The sequence below is a fragment of the Podarcis filfolensis genome (assembly GCF_964270895.1).
Source record: "Podarcis filfolensis genome assembly, chromosome: W".
NCBI classification, from domain to species: domain Eukaryota; kingdom Metazoa; phylum Chordata; class Lepidosauria; order Squamata; family Lacertidae; genus Podarcis; species Podarcis filfolensis.
In genome coordinates, this window is record NC_139619.1 from 3,880,227 (window position 1) to 3,901,685 (window position 21,459).

The 21,459-nt window shown below is 43.5% G+C and overlaps 1 protein-coding gene across 6 annotated transcripts in view; it reads right to left on the reverse strand.

The window, feature by feature from the left end:
* The window catches only part of LOC310753785 (integrator complex subunit 6-like), a 121,653-nt gene that overhangs the window by 47,905 nt on the left and 52,289 nt on the right, over positions 1 to 21,459 (reverse strand). For all 6 annotated transcript variants that reach the window (XR_014543452.1, XR_014543453.1, XM_083595126.1 and 3 more), the window contains 4 exons: positions 17,258 to 17,410; positions 12,489 to 12,621; positions 10,515 to 10,609; positions 8,855 to 8,965 (listed from right to left, as the gene is read on the reverse strand). Coding sequence is in view for 4 of the 6 variants with exons in the window: in XM_083595126.1 (XP_083451252.1) it covers positions 8,855 to 8,965; positions 10,515 to 10,609; positions 12,489 to 12,621; positions 17,258 to 17,410 (492 nt within the window). In the remaining 2 variants the exon portion in view is untranslated. The remainder of the gene's footprint in view (positions 1 to 8,854; positions 8,966 to 10,514; positions 10,610 to 12,488; positions 12,622 to 17,257; positions 17,411 to 21,459) is intronic.

Here is a 21,459-nt window from a genome sequence, read left to right on the forward strand (position 1 = left end):
CCCTTTATGCAGCCTTTATAGATTTTAAATCTGCTTTTGATTTGGTATCATGAGACAGACTTTGGGAAAAACTAAGTGCCTCAAACATAGATAGACGATTACTGCTTCTCATCTGCAGTTTATACAAAAACACCCGGGTCCGGGTTAGGTGTGATCGATAGGGCCATTTATCTAAGGAAATCCTATCCTATCATGGTGTCAAACAGGGCTGTGTTCTAACTCCCATTTTATTCAATTTCTATATTAATTCGTTAGCAGAAAAAATGGAGGAAGAAAATCCTCATCCCCCAAAATTGGCCGGTACGTCCATCCCGATACTCCTTTATGCAGACGACGCAGTCCTAATTTCCTTCTCCTGTGTGGGTCTAAGGAAACTTCTAAGATCCCTTACAGCTTACTGTAAAGCTGAACAACAACCAACCAACTATACCAAAACTAAAGTTATGGTGTTTTCCAAAAAAGATCGAGACACAAATGGATAATTGACAATCGACTCATTGAACAGGTATCATCTTTAAAATATCTGGGCATAACTTTCCAGGAAAAGGGTTCATGGAACGGTCAGGTTAAAAACCCTATTGCCAATGCCCAAAGATCCTCTAAAGCTTTTGTAAGGTTTTTCTATGGAAAAGGTGGCAAATATATTCCGGCAGCCTCCCGGGTCTTTGCTGTAAAGGTACTATCACATCTGACTTATGGCTCCCAGATCTGCAGCTTTCAAAACCTTGACCCCTTAGAAACCTTTCAAACCAAGTTTTATTGTTCCCTTCTAGGGATCCCTTCTTGCGTGTCTAATATAGCTGTCCGCTTGGAGGTTGGCCAAAACCCTGTTAGCACTCGGATATGGATCCTGAAGATCCATTACTGGATAAAACTCATCTTCTTTCCTGTTGGGTTGGCACCCTTAACCCTCCTGGATCCCTATCAATCAAAATGGAAAACTACATTATACAAACAATTTGTCAATGAATCTGGGACATAAAATTTCAGTGTCATGTGAGTCAGATAAATAAGTACCCAGCAATTAAAGACAATGGGAGAGGTTTTACCCCAGCAATATATCTGTCAAAATTACAAATATGTAAATATAGATGGTCGTTCACCCTTGTTAGATTCAACCAGCGACCATCTGCCTTATTGCAGGGCAGATATGTGGGTAAACCATATGCGGAGCCAGTTTGCCCCCTGGCCTGATAGAGGTGGAATCCGTCTCTCATGTCTTGCTACTATGTTGTTTTTATGAGAATACACACTCGGTCTTTATCACCCCTGTTATACAGAAAATTCCAAGTGGGTCCAAACCTCAATGCTTAAAATCCCTGATAGAGGATAAGGATCCAGAGATCACACTAAGGGTGGCCAATTTTTGCACTGCTGCCATAAAACTCAGGGAACAAGCTGTGCTATTACAAAGACAAGGCCTCAGATACAAACTCTAGATAATATTTTAGATTAAGACCTAAACCACATTTCTAATGGCTGACGTATTCATATTGTTTATTGCTATATTTGATTGTTAATTCAAACTTAATTCTATTGTGTTTTATGTTCGCTTAGTATGGTATGTGAATATGGTCTGGGACCGTAATAAATTTCATTTCATTGGAGCATCTGGCTGGACACTGTGAGAATAGGATTTTTGACTCCCTGGGACTTTGGCTTGATCCAGCAGCTAAGCTCTTTTTATGTTCTTATACTGCGTTATGTATGTTGTATGTTGAACCTGGGTTATACACCCTGGCTGTTTCTAACAACATCTTGAAAGGACTAGGGCTGGGCGATACCAGCTTTTCAACATCGTGGTGTATCGCCAGCCAAACATCACAGTTTGGCGATATACCACAATGCTGAAAAAACAAGCTGCGCTGGTCTCTGCCCACGAGGTGCTATGTGAATGCCCCCAGTGCCTTGCAGGCTGGGACAACAAAGCTTGTTTGCGTGGCTCAGCTGGGGGGAGGAAAGGCTCCCCCCTCCAACTGAGCTGGCTCTGGTGCTCCCCATGCTCACAGGCAAGTGGCAGGAGCATCAGGGCTCCTTTAACTGCTCGCTGTGGGGAGCGCCAACCCCTCATTTGAGCTGTTTAAAGATGCAGAGTGAGGAACAAGCTGTATCGGCGCCTCGACAGTACAGTTTGTTTCTCCCTCTGTGCCATGAGGGCAGAATGGGATGGCAGTTTCACTCAGCAGTATATCGCTGGCTGTAGGAAGGAACTCTTAACTCCCTCCAGCAGACACTGCTAGCAGAGGGACTCAGGAGTGGTGGCAGTTTCACCAATAATATACTGCTGAGTGAAGCAGACATCATGGTCTGCTCCTCATACCAGTCCTGGACATTATATCAATATTTCACCCAGGCCTAGAAAGGACTCTTAGGCTAGCTAGCACAACGCAAGCAGCACTGACACATTTTTTAAAGTCTGCCCCTGACTGGCATAGGAGAAGCTACTTCAAAGTGTTCCAATACTTTTATTCCATAATAAGAATATTTTTATTATTTATACCCTGTCCATCTGGCTGAGTTTCCATGTGTCACAAAACGTGTAGGGACACCACCCAGAGAAAGTTATGGATGCTTCAGTCCCACTGAGAGACCCAGTTATTTCAATGAACATACTCATGCTTATCCTTCCACTTGCACACCTTTGGTCTTTTAATTCTTTTATTCTACTAGGTTTTCACTGGACAATAAAACCTTGTTTGAGTATTTCAAAGCATTTTACCTCAAGGGGGATGCTCTTAAAACTGCTATATTGCCTAGAAGTAGCAATATACTCAAGCAACTTCCTTAAGCTATCCAAAATCAGCAAAAAGTGGGGGACATAGGTACCCATATTGCTGCCAAGGGAAAGAACAAGTTCACTACTTTGACTTTGCTTACTTTAAGAAGAAGTCCCAACGAAAGAAGATTGGCTTATGAAGATAATAGAATATGCTCAGATAGCTAGACTAACTGAGAATTAAAGATCAGAATGAAGAAAAAATTCTTGAAGGATGGAAATATTTTTTGGAATATTTGAAAAAATATTATGGTTATGCTAAAACGTATGCAGGATTTGAAGTACAGCAAGAGATGAGAATTGCAGTTTAAGAAATTACAATTAAAGTATATAACGGGTAAAATGTAAGTAATATAGCAGCATTATAAGGTAAGAAAAGAACACCATGGAAGGGTGGATGGGAAAGTGTTGCAAGAATTTAGACAAAGCTTGGGGTGGGGAAGGGGTTCTGCCCACCCCAGCGCCTAAATATACCCACTTACTGGACGTTCTGCAAAGCACCACACTAAAGGTAAAGGTACCCCTGCCCGTACGGACCAGTCTTGACAGACTCTAGGGTTGTGCGCTCATCTCACTCTAGAGGCCGGGAGCCAGCGCTGTCTGCAAACACTTCCAGGTCACGTGGCCAGCGTGACGAAGCTGCTCTGGCGAACCACCAGAGCAGCACACGGAAACGCCGTTTACCTTCCCGCTATAAAGCGGTACCTATTTATCTACTTGCACTTAAGAGTGCTTTCGAACTGCTAGGTGGGCAGGAGCTGGGACCGAACGACGGGAGCTCACCCCGCTGCGGGGATTCGAACCGCCGACCATGTGATCGGCAAGTCCTAGGCACTGAGGTTTTACCCACAGCGCCACCCGCGTCCCAAAAGCACCACACTATATTCTTGTTATTTCACACATATATACTTTATTTGATATAAAAAAGGCCCCCGTAAATAAGGGCTGTCTGGAAACTGCTTTTCGGAAGGGGGAGATTATCGGGCCCATCTGGAAGCTGGGTAGACAAGGTATCAAAAAAGCACCGCATTCAAATGACCAGTCAAAAGTCAACCTATCAGCATTAGCTAACAACACCCTCTGAAGCAGAACACACTGGTACTGCAGGCTGTCTTTCAGCATCTCTTTATTGGAACAATATTTCAAATCCATGGAATTGAAACCACATTTTGTTACATTGTATCAACTTCTAATTGTTTCCTTCCTGGGTTCAAGGGAAGGACTCCTTAAAGCGCTCGCTTCTCTGAACTGCAGAACCTACAAATATTTGTATAAAATCAACCTTATATCGGATCAACACCGTCCGAACTTCATTTTACTCAGGGAACCAAGGACTTACCAAAGGGGGGACAGCCATAATCCTTGAAGCATACGCAGGAACCTCTTGCTCAAGAAATAATCCCTGGCATCCTGGCAGATGGGTTCTAGACGAGTAGTCATCAACAGATAATAGTGGACTATTCAAGACTAGACAGCTTATTTCTTCTTCTTTGGCGATCACTCGTAGCCAAGTAAGATTGTCTTCCATATACACAGTTTTAACAATGAGTCCCTAAGTGACTGTGGAGGCCAATTCTGGACCCACACGTCTTTCCACAGTGGGGACATTGGTTTTCGAGCGGGAGCTGATCACGGTGTGGATTTGCCAAGCATGCCTTCCTCTTAGCACGTTTCTCCCTTGCGTCCTGAGTTCGAGTGTCTTCAAAGCCCATGACACCTTTGGTAAAGGCTGTTCTCCAACTGGAGCGCTCGCAGGCCAGTGTTTCCCAGTTGTCGGTATTTATACTACATTTTTTTTAGATTTGCCTTGAGACAGTCTTTAAACCTCTTTTGTTGACCACCAGCATTACGCTTTCCATTTTTAAGTTCAGAATAGAGTAGTTGCTTTGGAAGACGATAATCAAGCATCCGCACAACATGACCAGTCCAACGAAGTTGATGTTAAAGAATCATTGCTTCAACACTGGTGATCTTTGCTTCTTCCAGTACACTGATATTAGTTTGCCTGTCTTCCCAAGGGAAAGAATAATTTTTCCTTGAAGTTACAAATGTAGATAGTCCTTTATAAAACTGGTTTCAGACAGACATATAGCTCTCAGCCACCAACCACAAAGATTGATGGTTGCCACTAGTGATGTGAGGTGAGAATATTGTCCGGAGAATATTCTCTGCTAGAAAATACTCCAGAGAATATTTTCCACAAACTGTAAATTCTAATGTAAGAACCAGTTTTACAACCCACATTTAAAAAATCTAGTAAATAAGTCAAGCTGTGATTTTGCCAGGGTAAGTAACAAATAATGATTTTTTTTTATCCAGTTACACTACTGGGCATTATGTCATTCACTATTGGCAGTTCTGAAATGCGAGCTGCAGAAAACATTTTTTTTTTAGTTTTAAAAATGCTATACATTTAATTTGATGAACATTTGAATTCATATGTATTTCAACTATATGTAATAGCCTTTTCCTATTTTGGTGTGACCTTATTCTTAGCAATTCTATACCCTTGGCCATACAGTGTGATTTATTTTTTTTTACAGAAAGTAGCTTTAATGCTTTATACACTGAAAGTACCTAGGCCTATGCAATTATGTGTAACAGCATGTGAAGTGGCCTTGATGTAAACAATTGACGTATATATATATATATATATATATATATATATATATATATTTACTTTTGTAAAAAATTTAATACAATTTTTTTAAAAATGCAGTTTTAAGGGCAGAGGAGCCTTTTCTGGAAAGAAAAAAGAAGTTGGCAGCCGGGAGACTTTTGCTCAGTTCCCTTTTTTTCCTTTTCCCCGACTTCCTTCTTTAAATCCCCCTTTCCTCTTTCATAGCCGTTCCCCTCTGCCCGTGATTTTACCCCATTTTCTTTTTTCTTTTAATAAATGTTTATTAAAATTGTCCATCTTAGTAAAAAAAAAATCAAAAAAAGAAAGGAAAAAAAATTAAAAAACACAAAGTTTACAATCCGTATTTTCAATGACATATTTCCCTGACTTCCCCACACCTCCCCTTCTTATATTCCAATTCAAATTGTTAGTTCAACAAGTTCTTATCCCCAATTTTTAACCTTTTTATATTTAGCTCATTTTAAAGAAAAAACCAATTTTAACTTATAAACATCCATATTTATACACCAGTACTCATTCTTAAGACCTTTTTCTAAAGTCGACCCAAATTCCCTTCCACGAATTCCCCAATTTTCTTACTAATAACAAAACAAAATAAAAAAGCAGGTTATAGTTATACACCCTTTGGATTCCCAAACCCCACCCGGTTTCGATCCCCAACAAATGTCCATCAGTCTTAATCTCCTATCAGCCTGGAGACCTCACATCCGAGGCTCTTAATTCTCTCTCAATTCCTCTCTGCCGGTTTTTTTGATAGTCTTTAGTATTAAACACCGGATCTCGGAGAAGCTCTGTCCCCATAAGGTCCATGTTTCTTCCAGCCAAGCCTCCATACTTAAAAGTGGAGCCCGAATCTTGTTTCTTACTCCTTTTAAGTCCAATTGTCCCAAAAGCTCCAACTTCCACCTTGATCAAATTTGTAATCCATAGGTCTTCAGATCTCCACATAAGGAGATCTCTCCATTCTTCAATCTCCAGTTCAAACCAGATTTTCATCATCCAATACTTTTTTTCCTTTGTAACCATCATGTCAGGCCTCTGGCTCGATTTCTTATTTTCCTTTGTAACCATCATGTCAGGCCTCTGGCTCTCCTTTGTCATCTGCAAAATCACAGCTCCTCCTTCCTTTTCCTCAGGAACAACATATGTCTCCTTCTCCACACTCTCAAAACTCTCAAGTTTCTCTTTTTGTCCAGCTGCATGGGCTTCCTGAGTCAAATCCTTATCAAATTCAATGATATTATTTACTGTTAAGTTCAGAGTTGCAACATTTGTAGCCAAAACATCCATTTGGCCTTGTAACATTCCCAAGAGAACAAAGGCTCTGTCCAGCCCAGCTTGAATTTTCCCTCCTCCAGCCATTCTTGTAATGTTCCAAATCCCCCTCTAGAGGGATTTTGGTAACTTAGTATTCTTTCCAGTTCAAATCCAAAAGTCAAGTTAGTTTGTATCAGTTCTTCCTTGTTTTCAACAAAATAAAACCAAATTGCAACAAATATTTCCAGCAGAGACAGCAGAAACAAAGTCCTCTTTTTCCTTCTTGACAGCTAATTTTGACAGCTGTCAAACTCTTCTATATCTCCTCAACAGGCTCTCTCACGGATCACTCCCGGGTCCGGGGGGGTGGCGGCACTTCAGCTCTCAAAATTAGCTCTTATCCTCCGATAAGTTTATTTATGCTTATACTGCCAAATTGTGAAATTAATATCTTTTACCCAATGAAGAAAAAGAAATTCTCTCGACCTTAGTTAACTAGTCCTTGCTTTAAATTATTTACAAGACGGGGAGGCGGACTTCCTGTTTGCACCTTCCCCGATCGTGCCAAATTCAACAAAAAAAAATTCCTTTTCAAGTCCAATTTCCGTACTACTCACGGGTTGTTACTTTTAGAGTCCAATTGTTCACAAGAAGAAGTCAGCGCTCTCCAACCATGGCATGCGGCTTCACTCCGCAGGAGGAGCAGTCGACTCTCAGCACCGCACCGCTCACCCCGTCCCCCGTTCCGAAGCCTTTAAAAAGGCTCCTTTGCAGGTCGGGGGGGGGCGCAAATGGTGCCCGCCAAGTCACCAGGTTCACAGGCTTCCGCGCCTGTGATTTCTGAGGGTCCCCGCGTTGCCGCAGCGGCCAGACCCAGCTCCTGCGCAGCCGATTCCCTCCGGAGCTCGGAGGGAATCCGCCATTAGCCGATCGCGCTAACCCGGAAGTCCCGACGTTTCTATATTTTTATTTAGTGTCAGTAACTGGTTTTTGCAGTGCTATTCAATGGTACAAGGTGCCATTTACCAGAGATTGACATACTGAAATATATTATCATATAAAGTTAATATATTTAATGTTAATGGCTTTTTTTATAAGTATGCATAAAGTCACCAGAACAGTTATTAAGTTTTAGAAGCGCAAGATAGCCTATTACTGAATTTACTCGTATCAAACCTTAACATGCCAATTTTCAGTTTCAAGTTTGGTGCAAAAAATCAAAGAATGTGAATTCACTGCATTGCCCCATTGAATAAAAGTATCTGTACAGCTTTTGGTTGCCATCTGAACAAGTTTACCCATGAGTAAACATGTATATTAACTAATTATATCATTTTCAATGCATTAAAATTATATCATTTTCAGTGCATTAAAATGAATATTCTCCTATTTTAAATGAAAATTCTCTAATATTCTCATTAATCGAGAATATTCTTGAGAATATTCCTGAGAATATTCTCGAGAATTTAACATCACTAGTTGCCACTATCTCAAATCATTAGCAAAAATGACTGCAACACTCATTGGCAGCAAACAACTAAACTCTGACAAACAATGGAGCAGGTAAGCTAAATAGTTGCCTTCCTCTACCTGTGTAATTCCCTCCAAGGGCCCTACCACCACTTACCTGAAAACGGAAACAGTCAAATCTTTACCTATCTTAAAATACAGGAAAAAAGGGCATTCCTTTAGTGATTTACTTACGTTTCCGAGCACAATTCAAAGTGTTGGTGCTGACCTTGAAAGCCCTAAGCGGCCTTGGCCCAGTATACCTGAAGGAGCATCTCCACCCCCATCGTTCAGCCCGGACACTGAGGACCAGCACACAGGACCTTCTGGCAGTTCCACACTGCGGGAAGCCATGTTACAGGGAACCAGGCAGAGGGTCTTCTAGGTAGTGGCACCCATGCTGTGGAACACCCTCCCATCAGATATTAAAGAGATATCTGACTTTTAGAAGACATCTGAAGGCAGCCCTGTTTAGGGAAGCTTTTAATGTTTAACAGACCACTGTATTTTAATACTTTGTTGGAAGCCGCCCAGAGTGGCTGGGGAAACCCAGCCAGATGGGCAGGGTATAAATAATAAATTGTTGTTGTTGTTGTTATATAACCAGAGTAACACACACACACAAATCACTATCAATGCACTTCTAATTTCAAAGGTTTTGTCAATACTACCTGTTGGCTGAGTTTTTTAAGGTAAGCGATAACACTGTAACTAAGTCCACAATCTAAATTTTCTGGTATCAGATTTGGAGCTCCCATCATCCTTAGTGCTTTCTTTAATGGCTGTAAGGAAAACAAAATAAGTAAGAATAAGAAGAATATAAGATATTTGCTTTTTTAAAAAAATATGGTCTTTTAAAAAAGGTTCTCACTATTAAGTGCTATATAAAGCTAAGGCAGAGTTGGAAGGTGGGTTTCGGATGGCTCACAGGGGGCATTAGATCACATAGCCACATGGTACTATGCAGTATGGCACCACCAGCTGATTTCACACAGATGCTACAGACCCTGACTGCTGGGATGATGCAAGTCCATACTGTGGCATCTTGCCCAAGCTATGCAGGTGATTTATGTCGCTGCCACTCTGTCATCTAGCTTCCTCCTCAGCCCAGTTTTTCTGTTAAATGTGGTTTATCCATGGATCACTGGGCAGTTTGCAATATAGAAAAACACAAAAATATGTATCATAACAACAAACACAAACAATAACTCTGCCTCACATCTTTAGAGGCCATAGATTTTTTTTCTATATTTAGGTAGGTAGCCGTGTTGGTCTGACGCAGTAGAAATATATAAAAAAAATAAAAAAATTGTCTAGTAGCACCTTAGAGGCCAACTAAGTTTGTTCTTGGTAGAGAGAGAGAGAGAGAGAGAGAGAGAGAGAGAGAGAGAGACTATCATAGAACAATCACAGGGTGGGTCACAGCATGGTATAGCAAATACCTAAAGCCTGTCAATAAAACAAAGTGATTTTACAAAAGTTCAGTCAGATAATCACATCTCCTTTTGTATACTTGAATCAGAATGTCATGCAGGTCAGCTGCCTTTTCATGATATGTTAACTGGTGGTACTGTGTCAAGATTTCAGCTGTACATAAAGGATTAAGGATAATTTTATTATCTGAAAAAGTGTCCATGCACACAAAAGCTCATACCAAGAACAAACTTAGTTGGTCTCTAACGTGCTACTAGACAATTTTTTAATTTTATATATATATATAGATTGTTTCATTAGCCAAAGGCCTGGGAGAAGAGGAATGTTTTTGCCTGGTGCCTAAAGATATGTAATGAAAGCACCAGAGAAGCCTCCCCGAGGAGTGCATTCCACAAACGGGGAGCAAATACAGAAAAAGCCTACTCTTGTGTTGCCACCCTCTGGACTTCTTGTAGAGGAAATGAAGAAGGGTCTCAGATGATGAGTGCAGGGTTTAGGACAGTTCATATAAGGAGAAGTGGCCCTGGACGTATTACAGTCATGAGCCATTTAAGGTTTTATAGGTCAAAACCATCACTTTGTAAGGTTGAAGAGAATTAACAGGGACACATTTTCCCTGTCTCTCTCTCTCAACAGAGGTCATCATACAGGGCGACCAAAGCAGTTTCTGTGCCAAAACCCGGCCAGCAATAAAGCAATCTTTCCAACAAGCAGGAGAGGAGAAACAAAAGAATAGGTACTGGAATTGTGCTAAACACCAACTGCAAGAGAGCATTTAAGGAAGGACGAGTAAGTCATTCCATGTTGCAAAGCTTTTGAATCCTGGCTTGTGAACATTCAACGGTTTTGCTTCCAGCATAACACACAAGACCCATCAAACTGACGAGAGGTACATACCATCAAGTAGTAGGGAGGCATGGTTTTTAAGTAGTTATCCAAAGATTGCCGCCACTTCAAATTTGGCTTAAGTTTGTGAACCTTAAATAAATCATCTGCAAAGGAGAAACAATACAAGTCACAAATGTACACAACAGTGCAAGTATCCCAGCATCATGCTCCATAGGATTGTCCCTTAAAGATCCAGAGAGTACTAATACTCCCAAGGACAGGGCTCTCTCCTCCTTATGTTGTATATTCAACTTTTACACACCCCAAGTCAGGCTAGATCTTAGCAGAGTAACAATCACAACTTTTAATGAAGAGAACCAGCACTGCTTAGTCTGAAGACTTCTGAAGTCCTAAACACCTTGGATTCTGCTAATCTTAGATACTGTGTGGCACTAAATGCTGAGTTATGGCACTAAATACTGAGAGCCAGTGTGGTGTAATGGTTAGAGGGCTGGATTAGGATCTGGGAGAGCAGGGTTTGAATTCCCCCTCAGCTATGAAGCTCACTGGGTGACCTTGTGCCAGTCACCATCTCTTAGCCTAACCTACCTCACAGGGTTGTTGTGAGAATGAAATGGGGAGGAGAACCATGTAATGTAATAAATAAAAAGAACAATAAAATGATATTTGAGAAGCTATTCAACAGTCAAACTATTCCCAATAGAAGCTGGACCCAAAACTAGACTGGTGACTGGGAGTGGCCCCTGGGAGCCTATAACACTGGTCCTAAAGGATCTACATTGGCTCCCAGTACATTTCCGAGCACAATTCAAAGTGTTGGTCCTGACCTTGAAAGCCCTAAATGGCCTCGGTCCTGTATACCTGAAGGAGCGTCTCCACCCCCATCGCTCTGCCCGGACAGTGAGGTCCAGCTCTGAGGGCCTTCACTGCAAGAAGTGAGGTTACAGGGAACCAGGCAGAGGGCCTTCTCAGTCGTGGCGCCCACCCTGTGGAACGCCCTCCCATCAGATGTCAAACAGATAAGCAATTATGTGACTTTTAAAAGACATCTGAAGGGAGCCCTGTTTAGGGAAGCTTTTAGTGTCTGATGCTGCATTGTGTTTTACTTTTTTGTTGGGAGCCACCCAGAGTGGCTGGGGCAACCAAGTAAGATGGGTGGGGTATAAATAACAACAACAGGGACACAGCTTGGGTGGGCACACACCATTTTCTCTGTATTGTCCACACAGTACATTTGTTACTGTGGCTGATAGTTCTTGCACTCGATTATATGTAACACTCAGACCCGGATGAGACAGTTTATTTATGATTTTTCTTCTTCAGTGACAGAGTGAATCATGACAGCTATATACAGTGGGAGGGGTGTTTCTCTCTCTGAAACATGCCACATCCTGAAAGAGGGAAAAGAATGGAGGATCTACAATCATGGTTTTTAACGTTAAGGAATAGTTTTAATAACCATATGGCCACATGGTGTTCTACTTTTAACGTTCATAATGCATTATTATAATGTGACACCAGAGGGCATTGCAGAGCAGAAGGGAAATAGCATTTTGCTGGAGGTAAGAAACGCTTACAGGTCTGCCCTGTGATGTTTTAAAATAATATATCTAATATCGCTCTAATAATGTTAAACAGGTCAGTGTAGATCTAGCCTAGGTGAGGAGCATCAAAAATGCACTGGAAGCAGGTGACTTTCCTCCTCTACCGCAGAGAAAAGAGGGTGTGCGTAAAAATCCTCTCTTCCCAATGAAGCAGTTTGTAACAATCTTTCTCAACCTTGGGTCCCTAGCTGTTGTTGGATTGCAACTCCCATCATCCCTAGCTAGCAGTACCAGTGGTCAGGGATGATGGGAGTTGCAGTCCAACAACAGCTGGGGACCCATGGTTGAGAAAGCCTGCTCTAGACTCTCCAGTCTCCCAACCCATTTAAGAAAATGGCTGGCAAGTAAACAGCAGACAAGACAAGACAGATAGTTCCTTTTCTAGTTGGTTGCGCTGCAATGGCTCTGCATCACTCACCTAGCAGAGGGAGGAGGACAGGGTAGTTGTAAGGCATCACAAAGAGATTGACACATGTTAGAGTGGTGCTGGCCTTCAAATACCCAAATGGATGGCTCAGTTCACTGTACTTCCCACTGCTGCTCACAAATACCTAGAAAAGACAACGGAAGAGACAAGGTTTATTATACACAAGGGGCTACTGGGTTTCAGATAAACCACATTTTTGAACTCCAGCGGGAACATTTTTACAAAAAAAAGTGGTGTATGTTTTTGAGAGATAGACATTGCCCAATTATTCGCCTCCTTGTCTTGAAAGCACAGGGGAGAAGTCCTGGACAGTTTACTAGTGTTTGGCCCATTCAGCGTACTACAAGATACAGAAACAGCAGTTTCATGAGAGCTTTCTAATCAGAGTTAATCCAAGTATCCTAAAATCATTCCATTTATAATAAAATTATCCTTAATCCTTTATGTACAGCTGATATCTTGACACAGTACCACCAGTTAACATATCATGAAAAGGCAGCTGGCCTGCATGACATTCTGATTCAAGTTTACAAAAAGAAGATGTGATTATCTGACTGAACTTTTGTAAAATCCCAATCCCAGTCAATGGAATACCAGAGCCAGCATGGGGAACCTTTGGCCCTTCAGCTGCCGCTGAACAGCTAGAGGGCCAAATGATCCCCACCTCTGTACTAGAGACTGCATCAAGGCTTCTTCTCATTCAAAATTTAAGTGCTTAGGCAGGCCCTTTTAGTCTTCCCTGATGCTGGAGTAGATATATTAAGTAACTGTTGCAGTTTTGAGTGGTATTGGCTCCCTTTAACATTGTATGGACTGAGGCTCCTTGAGGCCCTGCTTCTTGTCTAGATGGTGGGATATACAATTTTAAAATCAGAAAATTTTAACTGCCTGAAGCACATGGCTACCCCATCCCTGCATGTTGTTCTAGATGGAAGACGACAGATCACCCAACTGCCAGCATTTGGGACAAAGGCAATGGGATGAAGTTCAAATCAAACAGCCATAGTTTCTTGATAAGAACTGGAGAGTTAGGGAGGGAGAGGGTACACTACAATCCAGAACAATCCCAGGTGTTGAGAGGATGTAGAAGCAGCCCCAATTTAATTGTATTTGGATTTTTTAAAGAAGTTATAGGGCTTTGGAGATCTTTCTGGATTCAAAGGTGGGACAGAAATAAATTAAAGCTGTATCACCACTTCACTGACTGAAGATAAATACATGGCTAGAATCAAAGGAAAAACAGTGACCACCAAAACTCAGCTCTGCTGAGCGACACTTCTATAAATGGGTACAAAGCCCAATCGTAAGTCAATAGCAAACAACCTGTTAAATAATTTGTGAAGAACTGCGTAGCACCCTTTCTTTTTTATCCCTGATTTTAAAGTATCGGGATGCAATTTAAACAAAAATAAGGGTTTTTTTGTGTGTTTTTTGTTTGTTTAGTCGTTTAGTCATGTCCGACTCTTCGTGACCCCATGGACCAGAGCACACCAGGCACTCGTCTTCCACTGCCTCCCGCAGTTTGGTCAAACTCATGCTGGTAGCTTCGAGAACACTGTCCAACCATCTCGTCCTCTGTTGTCCCCTTCTCCTTGTGCCCTCCATCTTTCCCAACATCAGGGTCTTTTCCAGGGAGTCTTCTCTTCTCATGAGGTGGCCAAAGTATTGGAGCCTCAGCTTCACAATCTGTCCTTCCAGTGAGCACTCAGGGCTGATTTCCTTCAGAATGGAGAGGTTTGATCTTCTTGCAGTCCATGGGACTCTCAAGAGTCTCCTCCAGCACCAGAATTCAAAAGCATCAGTTTTTCGGCGATCAGCCTTCTTTATGGTCCAGCTCTCACTTCCATACATTACTACTGGCAAAACTGTAGCTTTTACTATACGGACCTTTGTTGGCAAGGTGATGTCTCTACTTTTGAAGATGCTGTCTAGGTTTGTCATTGCTTTTCTCCCAAAAAGCAGGCGTCTTTTAATTTCGTGGCTGCTATCACCATCTGCAGTGATCATGGAGCCCAAGAAAGTAAAATCTCTCACTGCCTCCATTTCTTCCCCTTCTATTTGCCAGGAGGTGATGGGCCCAATGGCCATGATCTTCATTTTTTTGATGTTGAGCTTCAGACCATATTTTGCGCTCTCCTCTTTCACCCTCAATAAAAGGTTCTTTAATTCTTCCTCACTTTCTGCCATCAAGGTTGTGTCATCTGCATATCTGAGGTTGTTGATATTTCTTCCGGCAATCTTAATTCCGGCTAGGGATTCATCCAGCCCAGCCTTTCGCATGATGAATTCTGCATATAAGTTAAATAAGCAGGGAGACAATATACAGCCTTGTCATACTCCTTTCCCAATTTTGAACCAATCAGTTGTTCCATATCCAGTTCTAACTGTAGCTTCTTGTCCCACATAGAGATTTCTTAGGAGACAGATGAGGTGATCAGGCACTCCCATTTCTTTAAGAACTTGCCATAGTTTGCTGTGGTCTACACAGTCAAAGGCTTTTGCATAGTCAATGAAGCAGAAGTAGATGTCTTTCTGGAACTCTCTAGCTTTCTCCATAATCCAGCGCATGTTTGCAATTTGGTCTCTGGTTCCTCTGCCCCTTCGAAATCCAGCTTGCACTTCTGGGAGTTCTCGGTCCACATACTGCTTGAGCCTTCCTTGTAGAATTTTAAGCATAACCTTGCTAGCGTGTGAAATGAGTGCAATTGTGCGGTAGTTGGAGCATTCTTTGGCACTGCCCTTCTTTGGGATGTAGACTGATCTTCTCCAATCCTCTGGCCACTGCTGAGTTTTCCAAACTTGCTGGCATATTGAGTGTAGCACCTTAACAGCATCATCTTTTAAAATTTTAAATAGTTCAGCTGGAATACCATCACTTCCACTGGCCTTGTTATTTGCAGTGCTTTCTAAGGCCCATTTGACTTCACTCTCCAGGATGTCTGGCTCAAGGTCAGCAACCACACTACCTGGGGTGTACGAGCCATCTATATCTTTCTGGTATAATTCCTCTGTGTATTCTTGCCACCTCTTCTTGATGTCTTCTGCTTCTGTTAGGTCCTTGCCACTTTTGTCCTTTATTATGGTAATCTTTGTACGAAATGTTCCTTTCATATTTCCAATTTTCTTGAACATGTCTCTGGTTCTTCCCATTCTGTTATTTTTCTCTATTTCTTTGCAATGCTCGTTTAAGAAGGCCTTTTGTCTCTCCTTGCTATTTTTTGGAAATCGGCATTCAATTTCCTGTATCTTTCACTATCTCCCTCGCATTTTGCTTGCCTTCTCTCCCCCGCTATTTGTAAGGCCTCATTGGACAGCCACTTTGCTTTCTTGCATTTCTTTTTCATTGGGATGGTTTTCGTTGCTGCCTCCTGTATAATGTTGCAAGCCTCCATCTATAGTTCTTCAGGCACTCTGTCCACCAAATCTAAATCCTTAAACATGTTCCTCACTTCCACTGTGTATTCATAAGGGATTAAAATAAGGTTAGGCTTAAATAATATGAAACTTGTTTTGGTACTAAATTATTTATTGTTAACATATCACACAGGTATTATAAATAAGAGCATCTCTAAAATGGTGCAACTTCCCTGAACTTGCATCGAAGAAGTTTGGTACATGTCAGATGGCAAGGGTGGTTGCTCACGAATAACCAGGCAGGACTATGACCTGTCTTTTACAGGTTTTATTTTGGTGCAAAGCTATTTACAGTACAGAACCCAAAATTTCATGTCTGCCTCAGTCGCTAGCAGAATCCGGGAGTGGTTGTTTCCTGGACCTCTGCCAACATAAAAGTCTCGTTACTCCCAGCCTTTTCCTTCCCTCTCTGCGCTTTAGACTTCTGCGCAGGGTGGGCGACGGATGGGGCGTGCTTCCCTCCTGGCCGGCTTTGCCAGAAGTGGTGCTGAGGCTCCCACCAGAATCCTCTGGTGCTTTGACCTCTTCCACACTGGAGGTGGGGCTTTCCTCATCACTGGAAGAGGAACTGCTTCGCAAGATTTTCGGAGGTTCCCTGTAACACAACTGCCCCTCTGTTTTCCGCCCCTGTTCCAATGGCAGTTCCCTGACAGTACACATCACCACTGAAGTACTGCAGGTTATTTAACAACTCTGCAATTTCAGTCATGGCGTATAAACATGTGCAGCTGCTACCTTATGGCTGGGACTGAAAACTGTCTCGGGAAGAGAAAGTTATTTTGTAGCTCTGCTAAATTTGCCTGGATACGCCAAGGTTCAAATCTTGGGTCTTCTGCATGCAAGGCTGAGAAAATTTTAGCTTGCTTCTGCCATCTCCAAGCTCAGCATTCTCTCTACTTTCCCCCCTGTTGGTATATGCGAAACTGAAACTAGTAGTCGATCCTTATCAGCACTGTGTTCTGGAAACTAGAAGCAGGTGGCTTCTAGGTAAGAAACATGAGTTAATGCTCATGTGCAATGTTTTTTAGGCCTGGATAAGAGACTGAGAGAAAGAACTGAGCTTTGTTCCTTTCTTTCTCTGCTCTTCTTAAGCAGCGGACCATCCTAGCAGCATGCTAATGACTGATTTATGGGTTAATGATGTACAGAACCATTAAGTTGTAAACTGGCAATAAACCTTACTGCCTGGGCAGTGGGCTTGTATTGCATCGGTGATTGTCTGCAAAGCATGTGGAAATGTGTACACCTTTGTGAGTTGGAAAATATACTCACTAATATCCAACACCCGCTTCACTGATCTCTCCTGCAAGTTTGCCCAGCATTAGCTTTGAGTATATAGCAAATACCTGCCAGCAGGAATGAGGTAATTTCCGCTCCAAGATGTACTGCGTTAAGGGTGATGGTTCAAGCTCATACTTGTCAAATGGAAGCTTATCGATTACCATAGGCTCACAATCCATGCAGGAGAACCTCACCACTGGATGGGCTGTGCGGGGAGGCTTAGAAAGGGAGGAAGAAAGGGAATCAGAGCCAATTAGAGGAGAAGGAAAGCCACAAGTTTGCTTAACATTATCCGCAGAGGTACTTTATCTGCTATTCAAGAAGGTTAAATTATAACATTTTTCATAAGCCTCAACAGTTGCAAAGAAAAATAGGGTAACACACTAGTTATCTAGCGCTATTTCTAAATGTTTGAAATGTCCACATGCCTTTTGTATTGTTGTGATAATGATCCCCATAGCAGGAGACAGAGGTTGCGGGGGGGGGGGGATGATGATGATTATTTGAATTTATACTGCCTTACATCTGGGGGTCTCAGGGCGGTTCACAGAATAAAATCAATATATAAAACCACAAAATACTTAATAAAAATAAAAACAACAACCCAATAGCCCCCCCAAAAAAAACAAAATTAAAAAGGGCATAGGATGTAACTTGGATCAACCTAAGGCCTGGTTAAAAAGGAACGTTTTTGCCTGGCGCCTAAAGATGTATAATGAAGGCGCCAGGCGAACTTCCCTGGGGAGAGCATTCCACAGATGGGGAGCCACTGCAGAAAAGGCCACATTCTCGTGTTGCCACCCTCCGGACCTCTTGAGGAGGCGGCACATGAAGGAGGGCCTCAGAAGATGATCTCAGGGTCCGGGTAGGTTCATATGGAAAGAGGTGGTCCTGAGCCGTTTAAGGCTTTATAGGTCGAAACCAGCACTTTCAATTGGGCCAGGAAACTAATTGGTAGCCCGTGCAGTCAGACCAGGATTGGTATAATATGCTCAAACTATCTTGCTCCAGTGAGCAACCTGCCTACTGAATTCTACACTAGCTAAAGTTTCCTAACTGTCTTCTGAGGCAGCCGTAGGTATGACACATTGTAGTAATCTAACCTTGAGGTTACCAGAGCATAGACAACAGTAGTTAGGCTATTCCTGTCCAGACAGGGGCGTAGCTGGGCCACCAGCTGAAGCTGATGGAAGGCACTCCGGGCCACTGAGGCCACCTAAGCCTCAACAACTGCAGAGGATTCAGGAGTACCCCCAGGCTACGAACCTGCTCCTTCAGAGAAAGTGTAACCCCATCAAGAGCAGGTGACTTCCCAGCCATCTGGTCTAGGGAACCAACCACTAAGAGTGCCTCAGTCTTATCTGGATTGAGCTTCAGTTTGTTGGCTCTCATCCAGTCCATTACCAAGGCAAGACACTGGTCCAGCACTTCCACTGCCTCACCTGCAAATGTAAAGGAGAAATAGAGCGGAGTGTCATCAGCATACTGCTGACAATGTACTCCGAACCTCTGGATAACCCCACCCAGTGGTTTCATGTAGTACTGAAACCATCGCAAAGCGGTGCCACCCAACCCTAGTTTGGAGAGTCGCTCCAGGAGGATACCATGGTTGATGGTATTGAAATCTGCTAAGAGGTTGAGAACAATTAACAGGGACATGTTTCCCTTGTCTCTCACTCGACAGAGGTCATCATACAGGACAACCAAAGCAGTTTCTGTCCCAAAACCTAACCCCCGACTGAAATGGATCCAGAAAATCACTTTCTTCCAAAAGTGCCTGGATCTGGTCCGCGACCACTCACTCCAGAACCTTGCCCAGGAAAGGGAAATTAGCAACTGGCCGGTAGTTACCGTATTTTTCGCTCCATAACACGCAGATTTTTCCTCCTAGAAAGTAGGGGGAAATGTCTGTGCGTGCTATGGAGCGAATGCCTACAGATGGCGGGGGAATCTGCTGCAGTTGTGAGCAGTCCGTGGCTCGCTTTGAAACAGTAAGCGGCTCCTGTCAGCTAGCGGAGCCGGGGAGGAGGGAGAGAAGCAGAGCGGGGTTGGCTGCTTTAAAACAACCCCGTCCTCTATGTTCCTCTCTCCTCCCCACTGAGCTGCTAAGTAGCAGCAAAGCTTTTCAGCCAGCCTAGCCGGGAGGAGGGAGAGAAGCAGAGCGGGGTTGGCTGCTTTAAAACAACCCCATGCTCTCTGTCCCTGCCTGCAGTTTTTTGCTGTCCGATTTTGGATTAGCCACTGTAGGGGCTGTGTGTGTGTGTGTGCTTGAGCTATCGTTCTCCTCCTCCTGCTTCCCGTTCACTCTCCCTGCGCCCCTGTGCTCTCCCTCCGACTTTAGGATTGACACTCTGTGTGTCTGTGTGTGTGTGAGAGGGCTCCTTCTCCTTCTCTTGCTTCCGTTCACTCTCCCTGCGCCCCTGCGACTTTAGAATTGACACTGTGTGTGTCTGTGTGTGAGAGAGGGCTCCTTCTCCTTCTCTTGCTTCCCGTTCACTCTCCCTGCGCCCCTGCGCTCTCCCTGCGCCCCTGCGACTTTAGAATTGACACTCTGTGTGTCTGTGTCTGTGTGAGGGCTCCTTCTCCTTCTCTTGCTTCCGTTCACTCTCCCTGCGCCCCTGCGACTTTAGAATTGACACTGTGTGTGTCTGTGTGTGAGAGAGGGCTCCTTCTCCTTCTCTTGCTTCCCGTTCACTCTCCCTGCGCCCCTGCGCTCTCCCTCCGTCTTTAGAATTGACACTCTATGTGTGTGAGAGAGGGCTCCTTCTCCTTCTCTTGCTTCCCGTTCACTCTCCCTGCGCCCCTGCGCTCCTGCGACTTTAGAATTGACACTCTGTGTGTCTGTGTCTGTGTCTGTGTGAGGGCTCCTTCTCCTTCTCTTGCTTCCGTTCACTCTCCCTGCGCCCCTGCGACTTTAGAATCGACACTCTGTGTGTCTCTGTGTGTGTGAGGGCTCCTTCTCCTTTTCTTGCTTCCTGTTCACTCCCCCAGCACCCCTGTGACTTTAGGGCCAGTTCTCTCTCTGCGTGTGTGTGTGTTTTGACCTCACTGCGCTTGTTGGGGGAGAGTGTTGGTCGCAATTTTTCTTGATTTGTCTCAGAGTGGTTACTATCATGGTTTCCTTGCCGGGGAGGAGGGAGAGACGCAGAGCCTGCTTGTTCTAAAGGAGCAAAGCCAGAGAGGAGCCTCTCCTGCATTATTAGCAGCATCCTTCTCCACACACCCCACGCGTGCTCCTTGTCCCTTGAGTTCTTTTCCTTCCCTCCCCACTTAAAACGTGGTTACAAAGCACGGATCCACATGGATCCTCAGGATTTTTGCACTAGGTCACCCCAAATTCACCATCAGATCACATAGCATATCCATGGCTACAGCCTGCACCAAAAAACACACACACCCACTGTTTCATGGGGCTGCAATGGCGCAAAAACGTGGTTACAAAGCATGGATCCACATGGATCCTCAGGATTTTTGCATTGGGCTACCCCAAACTCACCGTCAGATCACATGTCTGGCCACAGCATGAACCACAAAAATCATACATCCACTGTTTCGTTTAGAATATTTTTTTCTTGTTTTCCTCCTCTAAAAACTACGTGCATGTTATGGTCAGGTGCGTGTTATAGAGCGAAAAATACGGTAGTTAGGTTTTCTGAATCCAGGGAAGGTTTCTTAAGGAATGGTTTTACCACTGCCTCCTTCAAACAAGCAGGGACCACCCCCTCTCATAAAGAGGCATCGTTCACCTCCCTGGCCCAACCAGCCATTACCTCCCTGCTGGTTTTTATCAGCCAAGTGAGGCAAGGGTCTAGAGCGCAAGTGGTCGCCCTGACCAATCCAAGCACCTTATCCACATTCTTGAGCCTTACCAACTGAAACTCATGCAATACACTAGGACTAGACTGTACTCTGGACACCTCATGAGATTCATCTGTTATAACAACAGAGTCAAGGTCTTGGTGTATGCAAGCGATTTTATCCTCAAAATGCCATGCAAACAAGTCACAGAGAGCTACCATTGATTCTACCACCTCCTTTGGGCCAGTCTTAAAAGGCCCCGTACAACCCAGAAATAATGAGCCCTTACCAGTGTTTGGTTGCATTCATTCAGATCCTTCCTCCTCTTGTGTTCAAGCCGTCTCCCAGCTTGTTTCCTCGCCCTAAGCTCTGGAGTATAACAGGGGGCCAATCGGGCTCCACAAGCTGGGAGAGTGCACTCAGGGGCGCTCATGTCAATGGCCCAAGCCATTCAAGTGTTTTCCCGAGG